General features: G+C 49.5%; 1 protein-coding gene across 3 annotated transcripts; it reads left to right on the forward strand.

The window, feature by feature from the left end:
• The first annotated feature begins 209 nt into the window (after positions 1 to 209).
• On the forward strand, positions 210 to 20,107 carry PRDM8 (PR/SET domain 8). Of its 3 annotated transcripts, none has more exons than XM_081051203.1 (9): positions 210 to 239; positions 3,348 to 3,443; positions 4,030 to 4,197; positions 11,836 to 11,952; positions 12,200 to 12,452; positions 13,464 to 13,600; positions 15,878 to 16,098; positions 17,106 to 17,337; positions 17,732 to 20,107. In XM_081051203.1, the coding sequence occupies exons 7-9, from the start codon at positions 15,880 to 15,882 to the stop codon at positions 19,333 to 19,335; spliced, it is 2,055 nt and encodes a 684-aa protein (XP_080907329.1). In that variant the 5' UTR covers positions 210 to 239; positions 3,348 to 3,443; positions 4,030 to 4,197; positions 11,836 to 11,952; positions 12,200 to 12,452; positions 13,464 to 13,600; positions 15,878 to 15,879; the 3' UTR covers positions 19,336 to 20,107. The 3 variants fall into 3 exon arrangements, with proteins under 3 accessions (XP_080907329.1, XP_080907328.1, XP_080907330.1); XM_081051202.1 differs by lacking the exon at positions 210 to 239 and adding an exon at positions 395 to 509; XM_081051204.1 differs by lacking the exons at positions 210 to 239; positions 3,348 to 3,443; positions 4,030 to 4,197; ... (1 more) ...; positions 12,200 to 12,452; positions 13,464 to 13,600 and adding an exon at positions 14,120 to 15,118.
• The last annotated feature ends 262 nt before the right edge of the window (positions 20,108 to 20,369 follow it).

The following is a 20,369-nucleotide window of genomic DNA, read 5'->3' on the forward strand; positions in this document are numbered from 1 at the left end:
CCCGCCCGCTGCCGAGGCTCCAGATGGCGGCTCCTCGCGCTCGGCTCGCGGCCCCCAGACGCCGCCCGGCAGCAGCCGGCGGTGGTCGCTCCCTCCCTCCCAGCTGCTGCGGCAAGACCCGGGCGCTGGGAGAGGAGGGCGGGCTCCTCCTCAGGCTCCGACTGGGGCGGGAGCCCCGCCACCGCAGGGCACGTAGGAGCTGTGCTGTGCTGGCGGGGAAGGAGCCCCACAGGCCCCAGGTGAGGAGGCCGCGGGGAGCGCTTAGGCAAGGGACAGCGGACGGCTCCGTACCACCCACACACCCACTCCCACTCCTGCCCTTCCTCCCCCCACCACCGGCATTCCCCGGCGCCGCGGGAGGGGCAGCCGCTACACCCGAGTACCCGCGGGATCGCGGGGAGCAGCCGCGCAGCTGCCAGAAGGGGGCGCCCCGCACCATGGAGCCCGGGCTGGAGGGCGGCTTCTGCCTGGGCATTCCGCCCCAGCCCAATGCAAGGCTGTCTCCGCCGGTAAGATGCCCCCTTCCGCCGGAGAACCGTAATGTCCACCATCTGCGCCCACCCTGTCCCCGTTTTCCTCCTCTCTTCTCACTACCCTCTTCTCTCGCTTCTTATTTGCTTCCTTTTCACTCCCTTGCTGGGTGTCTTTCCTTTTCCTTGCCTCCCCCTTGCATCCTGGAACTTTCCTTCCCTTGTCCCTTCACCCGCTCGGAAAGGGGGACGTACTTCGTGCCTAGCCTCTGGCTCCTCTCCACTGGTGACTCCCTGGGTGCGACAGCAGCCCTGAGAGTGGTAGGCTCGCGGGCGTGAGGTCATTCTCTTCCGGACCGGGGCTGGGAGACTTTGATTTGGGGGTCAATGATGTGTTTGAGCGGCTCTTCCCCTGAGCGCAGAGCTCGGAACTCCCCCTTGATGGATGGATGGATGGATGAAGTTCAGTGGCTTGGCAATGAGCCCCTTTCTCCCACCCACCCAAAAGTCAGGATACTCAAGGGTATCTTCTCTTTACACATAGCCCTGAAAAACCTAAAGTCTGCCACCTGAGACAGTCCTCACTGCTGTCCTCCGGAGCAGTTGTGCCGAGGCGGGGTGGAGGGAGGAAGGCGCTAAAAGGCCACTGCGCCTGGCGCCCCGCGCCCATCTGACATCTCTCTAATCCCTCAGTGCTCAGGCGCGTGCCCACAGACCTCCTGACCGCCCTTGCCACGCGGCCGTCGGGCATTAGACCCCGGAGAGCACGTTTTGTAAGCTCCCAGCACAAATCCCCTCGGAAACATTAATCACAACCACCAGTGAATGCAAAATGTGTGCCCGTGTCGTGTCTGCCTTTTAATCCCGAACGTAATTCTGGATAGCAGCATCAGACAGGGGCTCTATTAATCCCTTACAAGAGCAAATACAATCTCTGACCTACTAGACTTTTTTGCCTGCCATTTCACGAGGAATTAGCCTCGCAAGAGGAAGGTTCAAAGAAGGGAAACTGTGAGAGACACTTGCCGCGCGTTAGCGCAGTAATTGGGTATACTTAGATCCAAAGGCGATCCTGAAGTGGAGTGGAATCACTAGCCAAGCGTCCTGAAATTCAGCAGGGGCGGCGGAGTGTGCGTTGGAAGGGTGGGGGCCGGCACCTAGTGGGGTTGGGAGCCTGGGAGGAAACCCAGCTCTCTCCACGGAAGGCTTTGGAACCAAGTGACCTAATCTGGGGACTGTCCCCGTGGTGACAACGCTAGGCAGACAGAGCAGCCCATCTGCAACACAAAGGGGTCAGGTTTGACCCCCTGAGGCCTGTCCTCGCACTTGAGGTTTCACTGTCCTGCCGTTCAATCAATCATATTTCCTTTCTCCCATTTTATTCAAAACCATCTTCCAGTTTCCTCATAATCGTAATTTGCACCATTGCCTTTTATCTTTGATTAATTAGGAAACCGAAAAAGATAATGGAGGGTCGGACCAATAAATTAGCCTTAGAAACAGACCTACGTCTGGGGCTGCTGTGTGGGTGGGCAATGCGGATGGAGGCTGATGTGGGTGGCACACGCTGCGCAGGAAAGGGTTAAGAAAAGGCGCGCAGTGCCGGTTGAAAGGAGTGATCCGCTCAGAGAGAAACCCAGTGGGCTCAAGCAAAGACTTCTCACCCTTCTCACCCTCACAGTGGACGGCCTCCTGTGATTTTAGCTTTTCCTGTTTAAGTCTTGAAAAGGAGAGACGACTAGGGGTAGGGTGAGGGCAGGACTCCTGTTTCTTTCAAAGAGGCCTTCCTACTAGCCGATGAACAACAGGTTTAAAGCCTGGTGTTTTTCGGCTGGGGTCTATTTCTTCCGGGGATGGGAAAATAGGTTTACTTTTTCATCCTTTCCTTCCCTCTCCACGTGTGTATCAGTCTGATGGAAGGCGGGAGGAGGGGAGAAGGAGGGAGGGAGGAAGAGGAGAGATCCTGTTATTACGTATGATCAAATCAGTTACTCCCTGGCCAAAGAGGAAAAGCTCTTGACACGGAGCTGCTCCCTGCCCTCGCAGAGGCGCCGGACGAGCTCCGGATTCTTCTTTTCTCCCTCCATGAAATCGATCACGCCTCCCAGACGGCTGAAGGAGAGCACTTTGCCACTCTTCACAGCTTCGCCCCAGCCTCTTTAGCTTTCAATTGAAAACCAATTAAAGGTTTCTATAAATCTGTTAGCTCCCCTTTTATCTGGAGACCCCTGATGCATGCGATATTGCCCTTTAGATGCCTCTTCCGTGTTTTGTTTTACAATTGTTGTATCAATATAATGCGGCCTTTCTTCCCCTGTCTCTATAGATACAGATACACAAGGAAAACCAAAGCTATTCAGTCTCCTCATTTGTCCAGCCGCCTAACAGTGGTGCCCTTTCTCTGCTGCTGCTTTCCCTGCTTCGGGAGCAGCAGTTATGGTAGAAGCAGATGGCTACTGATTGGGGGAGCTTTGTGGCTCTAATACTGAATACTTTATGGAAAAGGGCTTATCATGCTTCGCTGGGCAGACGAACAGGAGGATGAGATTTATGGTCAGGAAAAAGAAACCTTTTCCAAGTTGTGGCTCCTTTTCATCAGTTGTCTCCTTTGCCCAGGGGTGGAAAAACTGAGGAACTTGTTTTATTGTATTCTCCTTTCTGCTAACAGCACTTTTTAGTCAGGGTCTGAGAGGAAAGGACACTAAGAGCCAGAGGTCTACGAAATCCCTTAGATTGTTGTCGCTGTATCAGCATTCTCTGCCCTCAGGAAGAATGCAGAAGGGCATGGTCTTGAGTGCTGCTTGGGGCCACGCTGTCCTAGATGTCCTGTTAGCTGCTGAGTAAAAACACCATCCTCCATTATCCTATTATCCATAGAGAACAACAACGACAAAGGTGTAAGTGCTCCATTGGAAAAGTAAGAAGAGGACACTGGTCCTGAAGGAGTGGGACAGTGAAGAGGCGTATGGTGAGGTAGGTATGCTCCCCCACTCTGAAAGCACCAGAGCTGTAGTAAGGAGGATTAAGGGATGTCTGTGAATGTAAGCATTTGGACTCCAAATTGAATTTTCAAGCTTGGGGGAACAGACAGATTCCAACCTTACACTGAAGGCCTAACTCACCCCAAGAGAATTCACCCCTATATCTTTTCTCTTTTTCTCCCTCTCCTTTTACTTCCTTTGAGTCAGGGATGCTTTGCATCAGCTGCAGGGATGTATCTCTTCTCCATATGCAAGGGGGTGTATCTCATCGTTCCTCCTGTCCCCAAAACCTGTTCCCCTAGAGCAGTGCCCCCTTCTCTTCCATTCCCTTTCTGAGATCTTCCCCTCCCAAGGGCGATGACATAAAATCACACAGAAATACTCCCCACAAGCCTACTGGCAGCTAGGCACAGAGAGATGGAAACCAACCCCAATGCAGAGTCTCCCATTCCACTTCAGACACTCTGTCTCTTTAATACTTGAAATGCCATTTTCAACTGAAAAATGTATTTGTTGAGCACCTTCCATATTCTAAGCTTTTTTTCGCTGCCTGTCCTATTCTTTTACCTTGTCCCTAGAAACTGAAGAGGAAAGGCCAGGAGAGGCATGCAGCTTCCCGAAGTGTCACCTAACTTTCTGCCACAAGCTACCTCTTCCCGATTCTACATGTGCTACCACTCCACATATGGACATGCACCTTTGCATTTTGTTTCTCTCTGAAGAGGAGCAAAAGTGGAGCGGGAGAGGTAAGATTTAAAAATTATACGTACCCAGCATTTCAAAGTGCCAGGCATTGAGATGCTTGACATAATCAGCTATTTGGACTCTTAACTACGGTATGTGGTAGGCTGAATGCACTGCCATACTTATTGCATTTAATTCTTATGAGCCTTTGAGTTCAGCATCATTATCCCTAGTTCACAGATACCCGTCCTTCCCAGGAAGCGGAAGCACAGAGAGGCTACCGAGCTCAATCAAGCAAGCAGTCCGGCTGGGATCTGAACCCAGGCTTGCCCTAGTAATAGTCAGAACAAGAGTCATCACCCTATGCGATAAACGTTGTTGTTGATATTTTACAAATGAATATCAAGCTGAAAATCCAGAGGTTCGGTAATTTGCTCAGAGACACACAGCTGCTAGTAGATTGAAGACCTGGGGTTCAACCCTAAGTGTTGAAGATCCCAAATTTCGAGCTCTCTCGGATCCTTCAGAAGAAAGATCAATGGGGAACCCACAACTGACCTCTGTCACGGGTCCCTGGCCTGGGCGGGAGGCTTCGCAGAGCGGGAGACTGTAGGCGTGGGGCGCGCTTAGGGCGCCCGCCCGGGGCTGCGCTGCGCCAAAGCCCAGTGCGGCGGGGAGCGGGGAGCGGGGAGCGGGCTTTCTGCCCCGCCTCCCAGGCGGCAGGGGGAGCCCGGTCGGCCCTGCGGCCCACAATGCCCCGCGCGCAGCCCTCGTGCGGGCCTGGGGGCGGGGCCCGGAGGCCGCCGGCGTGGAGCCCGCGGGCGCGAAGCCGGGTGCGGCCCGCGTGCCAGGGGCTGGTCCCGCCGCGCCCCGGACTCGGCGCTGCCCTCCCTGCCTCAGGGCCGGGAAAAGGGCAGGCCGCGCCGCGTGGAGGCCCTGAGCCCTGGTCAGGCCGGACGCCTGGGTCCCCAGGCTTCTCTGCCCACCCAGGCCACGGCTCTCTGGCCGCCGCGCCGGAGTTAATCAGCGATGCGTTCGCACGCTTTTCACCCCAAGGGGTCGCGATGCCTCAGCCCTCGCGGACCTGGCTTTGCGCGCGTTTCTAAGCCGGCGCCTAAAGGAAGAGCTCGGGGATGGGCCTGGGGGTGGGGCGGGTGGAAGCGCGAAGTACAAGCCTCCAGGCGACACCGGCTCGCTTTTCCACGAAGAGGGGAGGAGGGCGGAGGGCTGGCGGCTGTGGCTGGAACACCGGGCCCTTCCTTCAGCGGTGGAGGGATCCTTGAACACCTGAGCAGGTTCCTCCTGCCTGGTTTACCCTCCAGTACCTCCTAACGACCTCCCTAGAAACGGAGAAATCCTCAGCGTTCGCTGAGTGGCTTTGAAAGCGGGCGCACAATACAAGTCCCAAATTTCCTAACGAGGAAACCAAGGCAATGTTATAACAGTAGCAAGAGTCACAGGGTATTTGCTATGTGCCAGGCATCGTGCTCTGCGCTTGCTCGATGTCGGCGCTCACAATAACTTTGTAAAGAGGTGACCTCTATCGCCCTCGGTTCACAGGTGAGGGCCTGAAGCACAGACGGGTTAAATTACCTGCCCAGGGGCAGGAACTGGGATTCAAACCCAGGCAGCCTAGTTCCCCTGATGGAGTCGTGGCCTGAACCTGAGTTGTTGGTCTTTCTTGGTCAGTTCTCCAGACCTCTAAGGAGAGTATTACTTAATGAAGGCATTGAGACCTCTCTGGGATGTCCCAGGCTGACATGAAACTCACCCCAGCTCTTGGAAGTAATCCCTTACCATCTGCTCTACACCTGGCTCTCCAAAGTGCACTCGCCCTCTTTCCCTCACCGAGGCCTCACCGCGACCCACGAGGCAACGCTTGCCCGCCTTAGTTTGCCTGGGAAGGGAAACCAAGACTGGGACCGATCACTGTCAGTTGTAAGAGATGGGAAAACAGACCCACACCCTGGGAATGGCAATCGGTGGACCTGCCAGGGAAGGACGTGTGCAGGGGACCGGGATGGTCGTGCTGGTGGTGCCGTGTTTCCCCGAAAATAAGCCCTAGCCGGACCGTCAGCTCTAATGCGTCTTTTGGAGCAAAAATTAATGTAAGACCCGGTCTTATGTTAGATAAGATCTGGTCTTACAGTAAAATAAGACCGGGTCTTATACCAATTTTTGCTCCAAAAGACGCATTAGAGCTGATTGTCCAACTAACTCTCATTTTCGGGGAAACAGGGTAAAAAGGAGCATAGCTGTCCCTGAAAGCCTGGTCCTCAAGACGCCTTTTTTCGCGGGAAGTTGTCACCTAGCAGGAGACAAGTGTTGGCACTGATTCCAGGGAGGCGGTAGGAGGCTGGAGAACGTGGAAGACGCGGCAGGCCCTTAACTGGGCTTGGTCCCTGCTCAGTCCTCCGTGTGTCCCGGGGCGCACCCAGCGCGAGCGTGGTCTCTTCCCCCCCCCAAGTTCACGATTTGCGCGTGAAACAGAGAACCCCCAATGAAGGTGGCTTGTCTAGTTCTGCCCAGTACCTACCCGTGTCAGGGTCCTACAGTCTTGGTGAATCATCCCAAACGTATTGGGAGCGGTGTCTGCGGTGCTGTTGGGGCAGTGCCCTCCCTGATGCTCTCTCAGAGCGACCTCTTAGCCTTCACTGAAGCCGGTCTCTGCGTTTGGCCTTCTCTGCACCCTCAGTTCTGTTGCCATGCCCTTGACAGAGTCATGAGCACCGCAGAATCCAGGCAGAAATTCTAGCAGGCACTCTGTGCCTTGCCTTGTTGCCCAAACTTTTGGCACAAACTCAGCCTCTATCCTGGCTTAGAGGATAGAGCGGCTCCTTCAGCACCCCAGGTAAGAAATGGAACCCACTGCACTCTCAGCTACAGACTTTACCCAGGATATTTTCACAAATTCACAGGATCCCCCCTTGTCTGGAAACATTAACTTCCTAGGGCCTAAGGTAAAATGACTCTAGAATGTAGATGTGAGGCATCTGACCATATACACAAGGCCCTAGATACAGAAATCATATGGAGAAAATATATAGTGTAGAACTCTATTCAGTTTTGCTTCTAGAAGACCAATTGCCCTCCTCTATGACTTCACACAAACTATTTTCTCAAAACCATCTTACACAAAACATGCAAAAAGGAGCACTGACTACGTTATGAATATGCAACCAAGAAAAATGACAATCCTGAAAGTTTTTTAAATTGCTACTCTTAATATTTACCCACAACCTACTTACACACACACACACACACACACACACACAACCGTGTCTGATCAGGTATAAACTTGTTCAGACCTAAACTGAATTTTAGGCTTTCAGGAAATCTCAACATCAACGTCTTTATATTCAATGTGTTTATTCTTATTAGGAATTTGTGAATGATGTACTTGACAATTCTAGATGTTATTTATTCTTCAAATATGGGTTTTCCTTAAAATGTTAAAGGCAATTATGAATATCTTGGTTACCCTTGTATTACATTACCAGAAGACTACCATATCAATCTGGGAATTGGCCTTTCAATCAGCAATTTCAAGAGAACAAATATGTTTCAACCCTCCTCCTATTATTTCTACTACTTTGAAATATATGTACAGTATTTTTTATAGTAGCCAGGCTGTTATTATTGTTTGTGACAAGTTGATCTTTGAAATCTTTAAGAGAGCATTTCTCCAAGTGAAGACTTAAAAGGAAAGATTTACATTGATCATTTTTAAATGTTTATGAAATCTGTTAAAATTTATTGGCTTTCCATACGTGTTCGGGGATATAGTCCTCCATCAACATTAGAGTAATACCCCTGGATTAAATCATGAAACACCTGCAATTCATTTTAATTAAAATCATAAAAGATGGGTTTCACTCAAACAGTCCAATCTACAATGTGAGCAGGGGAGGAATTTGCGTGTGAGAGCACAGTTTGTGAAGAAATAAACTATATTTCCAAGGCAATGTGAGTCATCATTGTTATGTTTACTAACTGCTGTGTACTCCCCCCAAGTCTTTTTCTTTTCTTTTTTGTCTTCCTTTTCCTTTGAGAAGATCAGATGCTGTCCCTCTCCTCAGGCTTCCGGAAAGTATTCCATGGATAAATTCTAAACTTGAACATCGTGAGCATGTGTATGTTCTGCTTAGATCCCCTTCCCAGGATAGAAATGCTTTATGCTGCCTATCTCCCAGCAGCCCAATTTATAATCTAAGTCCACACTTCAGAGGGCTAGCTGGGAACAGGTGCCACCGTGTGTCAATCAGCCTCTCTCTTTTAAACTTACTAGGAATTACATACAGTCTAAAAGAGAGAGGAAATGAGGTAGAACTCAGGTAGTGAGTCTTGGAATCGTGTCCCTGGGATCGTGTCCCTTTCCTGATTGTACAAAGAAATTTGATGGACAGCCCCTCAATTTGGTGACATTCCTAAGGCCTAGAGTCAATCTTCTCAAAATCTGATGCTCCCTCTCATTTGAGACTGCTGGACACCTCTTGGTCCCCAGTCTACCTGGAAAGTCTGGCCCGGAGGGTGAGGAAGCTCAGAGTGGTTGACTGTGGCCCTTCCTACATTTCTTTCCTCACACCCTCCGTCTATTACTGAGGTCTGACTCTGGAAAAACTTAGTAACTTGTGGAGTTGAGTTGACGGAACACAAGGATATTCCTTGCCAGATCTCTAAATATTTATCGGGGGAAGGATATAAAACTGGAAGGTTCCAGGGGGTCAGGATGGTGGGTATGGGATTGGGTCATAGGTCACACATCTGTGAGCATAAGGCATTGATTTTAGATCTGTGGTAGTTGCCTTTAATATCACCTCAGTTGCCAGCCCTGATGGAAGTCATACTCAGAAGCCATTAAGCCAGTTGACTACAAGCCAGATCCAGGAGAGGAGATGAATGACACAAAATTCTCAAAGATTATCCAGCTCACAGCTGAACTCCAACAGAATGACAAATGGAATTTGAGATCCCTCCGAGAGAAGGTTTAAAACTTGAGAAAGGTAGGTTATTATAATGACAGCAGCTGTAGCAGCAGCAGCAGAAGCATTAAAAACAGCTACCATTCACTGAGAAAGGAAAAACTGAAGAGAGAAAAATGTAAGTCAGGAGTAATGATCCCTGTGGTTGGTAGCCTGGAGTCCCTGCACACAGGCTACAAAATGATCCATTCCTTCCTTAAGTCTCTGCCTCTCCCAGGACCAGGCTGGGACTCATTTATCATCTAATGGACCCAAACTGAAATTGCCATGTATACTTGTATAAAACAAAGAGGCCCCTAACCACTAAACCTTTATTCAGCTCAGCAAGTCTGCCTCTAAGTTACCCCTTAGAAACTTTTATATTCTCCATGGTGAGGCTATGAAGTTTCATTTTCTGCCTCCCCAACCTTCACAGCCCCTTCTAGAGACCTCCCAGTGGGAAATTAATAAGCTTAGGGAAAAAGTCTCTGCTTCCTTGGCAGCCTCTTGTCTTCATTGTCTTCAGGTGTGGCTTTCCTTCACCATGAATTGATTTTTTTTTTTTTTTTGACAACTAAGCCTTTGCTGATGTAGTGCTTTGGAAACAGGATTAGAGGGGGATGAACCAGGACCTAGAAAAAGAAAGAAAAAGAAAAAAAACAATGTGTTTTCATTCTTATAGAGTAACGATCCTTCTAAGTGAGTTATTCTTACAGACTTTATTTGCCTCCTCTCACAAAAGTTGAGATATGTTGGGCCCCATTCCGCTACCCTGGGATGAGAAACAACCTGTTCATTCTAATACTCCCTAAGAATCAGATTTCCTTTTTTACCCTTTCTCCACCCTCTCACTTAGACCATAAAAGGCACCACCTCAGGAATCATTCATCAGCCTCTCTCCAGCTTTCTCTTCCAAAGCAGTACTGCAGTTGTCTACACATGTATTTCTACCATAACTGCCAGAAGCCTTGCTAAAATGAAGCCAAAGTGAACATACCCTCCCTCTCTATTGTCATCCCTCTAATCATTTAATTGGAAATAAAATCCCAGGGAAAAGAGCTCCAAATATATGCATAAATCCATTGTTCCATGTGAATTAGATAAAACTATATTTTTATAGTACTATTTGGAGCTGAATAAATGCCTCAGTTAATTTCAGTAAGTAATAATGCAGAGGGATTTCAAAGTAGGTTATGCACCATTTTAGCCCATAAATTTCTAGAGAAATAAAAATAATTTGTAGATTTTTTTCCCCTCCTATTAATGATTGTCATTTAGACCATTTATATTACCTAGAAAATATGTACCACTTAAAATACTGGAAAACCTTTAAAGCAGGAATTTCAAGTTTAATCTTACCCATACTTTTTTTTTGCTGTGCCAGTCATTTAATACATAAAACAGAGTTGGATTCATAAAATGTTAGAAATTCTTTTATTTTGGGATTGTCCTCCCCAATATCAATAGGGGAAATCTAATAAGGAGGCAGAAAAAATAAACTGAGAGGAAATGTCATCTGATAGCCAGATTCTGAATACATCTCGCTCCTCTTTGATGTATAGAATCTTAGCTATTTTCTTTGTCAGAATTGGAAAATCAAGCTTCCCCACCCCCAACTTAAGTACCAGAAACAGTGTTTTATGCAAATTGGAATCTACGTTTCAATACCTCAAAGGAGACATAATCTAAGATGTGCCTTTTATATTTAAGAAAGAAAAGGCCAGGGAAAAGAAAAATGCCTTCCATGTAGAGTGATTCTTTTATATTCACAACATGTAAGGAGATTTTCTTAAGTGGCTTGTGTGGACAGATGACTTTTCCTGGGAAAGGCTAGCTTCCTGTTCTATAAATAGTAGCAAAAGAAGGATCTAATGAGTGTTCTGTTCAACTGTTTAATGAATTAGATTTCGGACACTGACTCCCAACCACATACACACCTTCCTTCACTTCATCAGGCTGTAGTTTCTAAGGGACTACAACTCTCTTTTGGCGACTTCTCTATCTTAACATGCTGTTGTTTACACGTCTCTTTCTTTTTGCTTTTTTTTTTTTTTACCTTTTTCTTCTTTTCTCTGTATTCTCTTAAGTATCTGGCCACTGTTTTAGATGTTAAGACAATTCTTTTGACATTTCTAATTCCTCCACCCTTTCTTTAAACAAGTGATTGTGGGACAGGGATACTTGAGAGAGACAGAGACAGAGACAGAGACAGAGAGACAGAAATGAATGGAGCATCCAGTCATAAGCCAATTATAGACAACTGGCTAAATACAGTTATGGATTCTGATATACAGACATGTGAGAGCCCTCAGTATTGAGCCTTGGTCATTACATGAGTTGCCCTTAGCCAAACTATTTCAAAGTATGTACACATGCATAAGAAACGATATGGTAAGATAAAAGACAACTGCTGTTTGAGAAGCTTTCTTTGAAAAGTCAGTAGCTAACCTGGAAATCAAGGGAAAATCTCCCCTCCTCCCTAATATATGGGGGTTTCCCAACCCTACTTTCTCTGTTTCCCAGTTTAATCCTAGGTGAGGGTTCTGTCTAATCAGAAGGACTGGGAAAATTATGTGGGGGACTGACAAGGGCGGGGTGAAAAGAGAATGAAAAAGACAGACAGACAGAGAGAGAGAGAGAGAGAGAGAGAGAGAGAGAGAGAGAGAGAGAGAGAGAGAGACCAAGGAGAAAAGAACTCATTTAGTGGGAAGTTCCTCGCAATCTTTTTTTTCCCCTCAGCAAAATCCTTTCCTGGCTTCCTTGGACCGCAGGCACCGGCGAGGAAAGGCGTTCAGGGTCTCGCTGCCTCACTGGGTTCCGGAGTGAAGTCTCAGAGCTGCGAGAGAATCTAACACGGTATGCACCTTTTCCTTTTAAGCTGCCCTTTTCCAATCCTCAGTCCACTTACCTTATTTCACACTGGATTAAAAACAAGGCTGTCTCCTCTCCTCCATAAATCGTGGTTCTGCTTCGTCTACTTTAGCCTACTTCACATCCGATCTATCCTAACGCTAACAGATTGCCTTTTTCAATGAAATGGTGTTGCGGGTGGGGCTGAGGGAGTGGGACCGTCTATACCACTCAAAGGCCTTTCTTCCCTTAGGAGTAGAGTTGAACGGCGAAAAAGAACCTCGAGAGTCCCCCAGCGAAAATGTGTTGCGGTCCCTGTAGGAGTCAACTTTCAGACTGTTAAAGACCTCAAGCATTAGCATCAGCTGCTACACTAACGGGGCCAGCCAGCGCCTCTAAGTGGCTTAGCACACAAACCGGGCTCCCGAGACAGCCGCCGCAACTCTATCCACTTTTCCACCACCCGCTGGACGTGAAAAGCACATCTTTCTTTGGACCACATCTCGGTAATAATTTTTACTTTGACTCATCCTCTGCCCACATCCCCCCCACGCACGGAAGTCTTAAAATATGGACGCCCCCAATTTGGGACCCCCTCGAGGATTACGCAGAACGTGCGGGGCAAAGGACCCAACAGCAGGAAATGTTTGAGTCTGGTAACGTGGGTTCTTCCCACCCATCTGCCCCTCACGCCACGCCCCGCCCAGGTACTTGTTTCCTGGGATCAGATGCCCCCTGTAAATCCCCTTCCAAGGTCTGGCAGCATCCCCACTCCATTCCCCTTACCCCATCTCCGGCTCCGCGGAGAGACTGAGCCAAGTTCTCACCAAAGCGCCTTCTTTCTGAACCTTGCTGGGAAGGGCTTGGTAAAGTGAGCGCTCCTGGAGAGAGCTGGCGCTGGTTTATCAGCCCCAGGCAACTAGCTGCGCGAAGCAGCGATGGCTCAAAGGCTGGAGGAGAATCCCTCGGGCTAATCCTCAATCCCCTCCCCTGCACCCAACTCAGACTCGGGAAATGCGCGCGGGCTCCGTGCGCTCCTTGAGTGGCCACCTTCCGGCCAGAGAGTCTCCAAGTGCCAAGCGAAACGGAAAAAAAGGCCCTTTCCAGTTCTTTTGGGACTTCCTTTCCGACCCCGAAACTGATTTTCCCCTCCTACCATCCCAAAGGGCCGATGCTTTAAGAGGAGGCGGGCCGGGCCCCGCTCGGAAAGGCGTTGCCTCTTGGAGAAGGCGCTCAGGACCTGCCGGGCACCGGCCAGCCGGAGAGACCGCTTCCAGGCAGGCAGAGCCGGAGAGAGCGCCCAGCCCAGCAAAGAGTTAAAGGGAGGGGACGTGGGCTGTCACGCGTCATTGGGCAGATTATGTGCAGCAAACAAAAAGTGTGTGTCTGCGTGCCAGTCAGTCACTGCATCGGATCCATCTGTACAACTCCTCTCTCTCTCTCTCTCTCTCTCTCTCTCTCTCTCTCTCCCTTCTTTTCTCTATCTCCATCACTCTGTCTCTTTTTCCTCTCTTTAGGCAGAACCTACAAGACAGCAACACCAACACCTCTTGACATGGAAATACACTGATACAATAGGCGAAAGAAACACTCGATTGCATCTCCCAGTTCTCGGTGGCCTTATTTGGGCGATTCCATTCTGACCTTATTCCTGGTAAGTCTATTTGCATTGATGGGGGAGGGGGAGGGGAGAAAGGCAGGTCTGGTGTGGAGAGTGAAAAATTTTGTTCTCCGTTTCCTCATTATCCAGAAGAGGGGGGAAATAATTGTTGAGGGGATCTCTACTGCCAATAAGATTATACAAAGGGAGGAGCCGGTGGAGAGCACTTTGCCGGAGAAGCGAGCTACCAGGGAGCGCGCGGCGGCCAGACAATGCCTGCCTCCGGGGGAGGGCGAGTGGCCAGCGGCTGCGACAGGCTTTCGGCAAGCGCAGCCGGCTCTGGAGAGTATGCCCCGGCGGATGAGAAGCGGGGGCCTCGGGGAGGATGTTGAGCTGTGAAAGGCTGGGTGGTAAAGGCGACCGCACGGAGGGCTAGATCAGGCTCTCGCCCAGCGGTTATTGTGACGGGTTCGATGCTCGTGGCGGCCGCCACAGCGACGCGGACCCCTATTAGCTCGGCGTAGCGAGGATCTTTTCACCGTATTGTTAGGTAGAACTGCATTTTAATGATTGCGTCCCTGCTGTTGCCCCAAGTGACGGGGCGACCGCCCAGCACAATGAAACGCTTGTGTGAAAGAGACTTTTAAAAGGAGAAATTGAGGCATAAAACCCTGAATTGGGGAAATTGAAAAGGAAAGAATAGGATTCCTTTGAAAAGGAGACGAGAGGTTCTGGAGGATTTTAAAAATGTATTTAAATTTGCAAGTGAAGATCGGGAGGGCTACCTTGAGTGGGGTAAAAATGGACAGGGATAGATGATGTATCACAAGAAAGTAAGTTTCTACTTTATGGATATTTATCTTCTTTCTGTCTGACAGACACATCCCAATACTTGACATTTGGGAGGTGTAGCAGAGTGAATGGTAAAAGAGGGTCGCCAAAGTTTCATGCTCTGTTAGCTGGAAAGAAAAAGAAAAGCACTACCTTGTAATCACATTTGCGAGATTAATTGGTTAATAGACATTAAGATAAAAAATGGACATTGCTAATATTATTCCGTAATGAACAGCTTCTTGGGAAAAGAATTAGAACTACTCTTTCCTGCGACTTAAATTATACCAAATACACAAAAATTACTGCCTGTGGTGGGATTATTAGGGAAAAACCAACTCAGAGGTATCTTTTAGTCAGTCAGAAAGAGTGCACAATGCAGTTAGCTGAAAGCCAGTTTAAATTTAAAATAGCTGTTTTGTGTTTTAAAAATGGTAAGTCTTGTAGACAGTGTCCAGAGGCAATGGCAGTAAAATATCTCTTTATGGAAGCTTAATAGAGAGCCCTCCATCGGGGCATTACTTTCTAAATTGCTGCGGATTAAACAGCTGGAGAGCCCACCAAGGTCTACGCAAGCGGGGCTGCCCCCCCTCCCTTTGCCCATACAGGGTCGTATCTGGGGGAGCGAGAATTCACCAATCATTACACACGCGGTATTTCAGATGGGACACTTCTGGCCTGCCCTGTACCTGCTCACTTCATGAAGTACATGCGACTCAATCCACCCCCTTGTATAACAAGGTAACTGGGATTCACCCTCATCCATAAATAAGCATGTCGAAAAAAAAATAATTACCTCTGCTTGCTGCTTTTTAATTAAAGCCTCGGAGGGACAGTGTTGGATTATGGTAATGAGCAGACATACGTCCCCTCTTGTAGGCTGCAGAGAAAGGTTAACTGACACGGAATCATGGCCCTGACACTCCACTTGAAATCCATTCGCCATGCTCCGCTCTCTCCGCCTGTTCGCTAATGCTGCTCCCCTCTTTGGAAGAAAAAATATAAAAGTCACCTCCTGGGCACCCGGTTCAATACCTAAGAGGAGAGGAGAGGTGCTTTCTCCCAAGGGTTAGAAGTTTCTTCCAGTCAGGGAAGTCTATAGACTAGTAAAAAATACTATTGTTCTCCCCAACTCTCACCCCCCAAATCCTGTCCTATGCTCTCCCAAATAGGGTAATACAAAGCAAAGCAAAACAAAACAAAACAAAAAACACCGATCTCGTCTTTCCTAGCTCCCTGCTTTCTCTCTCACAAGCAGTCAGTCTATCCTGAGCTCCCACTATTCCAATTATTTTTTTAAAAGGAAAGTACTCCTTAGTTGGCATTTTCAAAATATGCCAGATTTAATCTGCCATTGACCTTTTTTCTGAAATAAGAGTTATGCAAAAATCGGGCGAATTCAAGAAAAACATTTTGGAGTGGTTAAAATGTTCTGCCTGTTTTCATAAAGGCAAAAAGAATAATGTAATTCGCTTCGTTGTCCTGTGTATCTGTCTCCAGTGATGGAGGATTCGGGCATCCAGCGAGGCATCTGGGACGGCGATGCCAAGGCTGTCCAACAGTGTCTGACAGATATTTTCACCAGCGTTTACACCACCTGCGACATTCCTGAGAACGCTATATTCGGTCCCTGCGTCCTGAGCCATACTTCCCTGTACGACAGCATAGCTTTCATAGCTCTCAAGTCCACCGACAAGAGAACAGTTCCTTACATCTTCCGGGTAAGTCTTGGCCAATGCCTACTAGGGTATGCGGGGAACGTCCAGTTGAAAACAGACTAAGAATCATTCCAATGACAAGCTGAGACAGGTTCTAAGTGTAGAAAATGCAGTAATGTGAGTCATCCTGTTTTACACACCAAAAATTGAAAAGGAAAATTAAACTCAAATGATTGTCAACTGATTTTTCTGGAATAAATGACAAACCTTGATTTGGAATACTATGTCTAAATCAGTGCCTCGATCCTGCCTGGGCTTTCTTAGTAATGAACAGCACCTTCCTTAATTCTGGGAAATTTCACAAGGTTTGAGGCTATTTGCATACTAAGTACTTTCTGTAAGTACTTTTATTCAAAGTATTGGGCGCGTTTGTCTTCCAACCTAGGAGGTCTCCTGTTGCCCTAAATATTATTCATTCTGGGAAAGGTAGCTAGAGCCCAGAGTTTGTTATTTAAATAAAAATGTTAATGGTTTGACCATAAAACGTCATTAAATCCATATATTTGAGTTCGAAGATAAAAGTCCTCTCACTTTCTATTCTTTCTTTACAAAGAAAAACTATTGTTTAAGCCAAAATTAGGAAGGTGAGTGAATGACACAATAATTTCTGAGATCCAAGCTTGCTTTTCACTTCCAAAATAAACAAAATCCACCCACATTTTTGTAATATGGGATAATTTAGAAGTAAATTCTGAAGATGTTAACGCTAATTGGATTTGTAAGAAGACATTCATTCCCTCGTTTGATGTTCAACCAGTATATGAAAATGGCGACTTAAATAAGCTATATGATCGATGCAGCATTTCAAAGAACGGTTATCTTGCCTGCTGGTTGCAAACATGAGGAAGGGGTGCCAACTTGGGTCAAGTTTTTGGAATCTTGATCTCAGATAATTCTTTGGAAAAGAATAGCATAGAGGAAATGGCCCTGGTTCCTCTGGCTCCATTCTCTTACAAGTCTCCTTCCTCCATCCCTTTCCTTCTTGTACTTTTTTTTCTTTTAAATTGTAGGTAGACACCTCAGCGGCAAATGGTTCGTCAGAAGGTCTCATGTGGCTGCGTCTGGTCCAATCAGCCAGAGATAAAGAAGAGCAGAACCTTGAAGCCTATATAAAAAACGGACAGCTGTTTTACCGCTCTCTCCGCAGGATTGCCAAAGACGAGGAGTTACTAGTTTGGTACGGGAAAGAACTGACTGAGTTACTCTTGCTCTGCCCCTCTAGACCTCACAGCAAAATGAATGGTAGGTTGGCTCGCGATTTGCGTGTGGGCCCTTAGCTAGCGGGGGAGGGCCGGAACAGCGGGAGCTCAGTCTGGCGCCTGGGCGCGCCTTTCCTCTCTTTGGGCGTCTTTTACGAAGCATCTGATAGCCAGTCCGTAGTGAAACTAGGGCAGATAGGTGAGGAGAAATCGGGAGACACTTGGTTTACTTACTGCACTCCCCCCAAAACAGGAGGAAAAGTTAGATCAGGTCGTACAGGATCTTCTTTTCTCAGGCACTCAGGCCCTGAGAGATGCAGGTGGATTTGTGAAGGGGGTGATGGAAAAGTAGCCTGGAGACGATGCTGAGTAACCATGTGGTGTGCGTGTGTGTGCGTGCGTGCGCGCGCGCGTGTGTACGTGTGTGGTGTTTGCAGGGTCGTCCCCTTACACATGCTTGGAATGCAGCCAACGTTTCCAGTTTGAGTTCCCCTATGTGGCGCATCTGCGCTTCCGCTGCCCCAAAAGACTTCACAGCGCTGACAGGAGCCCGCAAGACCAGCAAGGCGGCGGCGTGGGCACCAAGGATCACGCGGGCGGCGGCTGTGGCAAGGACCAGCAGCAGCAGCAGCAACAGGAGGCTCCCTTGGGACCCGGCCCTAAGTTCTGCAAAGCCGGCCCCATCCACCACTACCCGACCCCCTCCCCCGAAGGCAGTAATCCACCCGTGGCTGGCGGCGGCGGCAGCGCGAAGCCATCCACGGACTTCCACAACCTGGCCCGGGAGCTGGAAAACTCCGGGGGAGGCAGCAGCTGCTCCCCCGGCCGAAGCCTCAGCAGCGGCGGCAGCGGCGGCGGCCACCAGGAGGCGGAGCTGAGTCCCGACGGCAAGGCCGCGGGCCTGGGCAAAGGGAAGCGGAAATTCCCCGAGGAGGCGGCGGAGGGAGGCGGCGGCGGCGCGGGGCTGGTGGGGGGCCGGGGCCGCTTCGCAGAGCGGCCGGCGCCCGCCTCCAAGGAGGACCTGGTGTGCACGCCGCAGCAGTACCGCGCCTCGGGCAGCTACTTCGGCCTGGAAGAGAACGGCCGCCTCTTCGCGCCGCCCAGCCCCGAGACCGGCGAGGCGAAGCGCAGTGCCTTCGTGGAGGTGAAGAAGGCGGCCCGAGCGGCCGGCCTGCAGGAGGAGGCAGCCGCCGACGGTGCGGGCGCAGCGGCCGACGACCAGGACGCGGGCGGCGGCGGCGGCTCCTCCACGCCCGTGGCCGCGTCGCCTGCCGGTGCCGAGAAGCTGCTGGCCCCGCGACCGGGGGGCCCGCTGCCCAGCCGGCTGGAGGGTGGCAGCCCGGCGCGGGGCAGCGCCTTCACCTCCGTGCCGCAACTGGGAGGCGCGGGCGGCGGCGGTGCGGGGAGCGGCGCGGGCGCGGGGGCCGCGGGCGGTGCGGGCGGCGGCCAGGGCGCCGCGTCCGACGAGCGCAAAAGCGCCTTCTCGCAGCCGGCGCGCTCCTTCTCGCAGCTGTCCCCGCTGGTGCTGGGCCAGAAGCTGAGCGCGCTCGAGCCGTGCCACCCCGGCGACGCGGTGGGCCCCACCAGACTCTACCCCGCCGCCGCCGACCCTCTGGCGGTGAAGCTGCAGGGCGCCGCGGACCTGAACGGGGGTTGCGGGGCCCTGCCGAGCGGCGGCCTGCCCAAGCAGAGCCCCTTCCTCTACGCCACCGCCTTCTGGCCCAAGAGCTCCGCGGCCGCGGCCGCAGCGGCAGCCGCGGCCGCGGGGCCCCTGCAGCTGCAGCTGCCCTCGGCGCTCACGCTGCTGCCGCCCTCCTTCACCTCCCTGTGTCTGCCCGCGCAGAACTGGTGCGCCAAGTGCAATGCCTCCTTCCGCATGACCTCCGACCTGGTGTACCACATGAGGTCGCATCACAAAAAGGAGTACGCCATGGAGCCCTTGGTGAAGCGGAGGCGGGAGGAGAAACTCAAGTGCCCCATTTGCAACGAGTCCTTCAGGGAGCGCCACCACCTCTCCAGGCACATGACCTCGCATAATTGACGCGGAAAGGACCCCAGCTTTCCACGGGCTCACACGCACAGTCAAGCCACCTGTAGGAACAAATAAACGAGGACATCCACCACCTCCTCGTGACCTGAAACATTGCACACACACACACACACACACACACACAATCACACAATCTCCCCTAGCCTTCTCATTCAAATGTTTACCCGCGACTTACACTACACTACACTACACTACACACACACACACACACACACACGCACACAAACGAGACAGGATGGTGGATTTTTGATTGGGTGGGTTGTTTGAGGGATTTTGTTTTGAATGCACGCATTTTCACTTTCCCAAAAACAAAGGTACATTTTTAAAAATGTCATATATTGCAGCATATTGATGCATTTGTCATACGTTTCTACTTAAATTATTAAGCACTTACAGTTTAGATGTAATAATTATATGTAAGGGCAAAAATTATTTTAGATATAAAGGAGGAGGGCGAGATGCTTTCTGCATTTCTCGATGACAGTTTGTGTGTTCTTACAAAAATAAACAAAACTGAATAAAAAGGGGGTCACCATTCAATTTAAGTTTCCAGGGGGAAGTGCATGTATCATGAGATGATTATGGACTTCGATGAAGAATGTCATCATTATGTAAATATGTATTTCCTTTTAATACAAAGTGTAATTTTGTGCCAGTGAAATGGAGTCTGAATAGTTATGTGTTTCTTTTATCCCTGGAAAGATTTATTAAACTTTATAGATTATCCAGGTATGTTGGATGCTTTGACAATAAATGACTATTTTCTTCAAAGCAATTATTTGGAAAGTATTTTTAAATATATTTTTATAACCAAGGGCTACTTTGAGTAGATACCACCTATTTTTATTGAGTCCCTGAAAGGAAGAGATAGCATGAGAGGGATGATAAACCCTGCCTCACTTGCATTTATGTACTCTGAGCCAATTTTGAGTCTAAAAGTGAGAAGACAGGTTTGATTATTATTTGGAAAATCTTTAGCTGGAAAGCACTGAACATCTTGATCAAAGGACAGATCATTTAGACAA

This window comes from Rhinolophus hipposideros (assembly GCF_964194185.1).
Source record: "Rhinolophus hipposideros genome assembly, chromosome: 1".
Taxonomy (NCBI): domain Eukaryota; kingdom Metazoa; phylum Chordata; class Mammalia; order Chiroptera; family Rhinolophidae; genus Rhinolophus; species Rhinolophus hipposideros.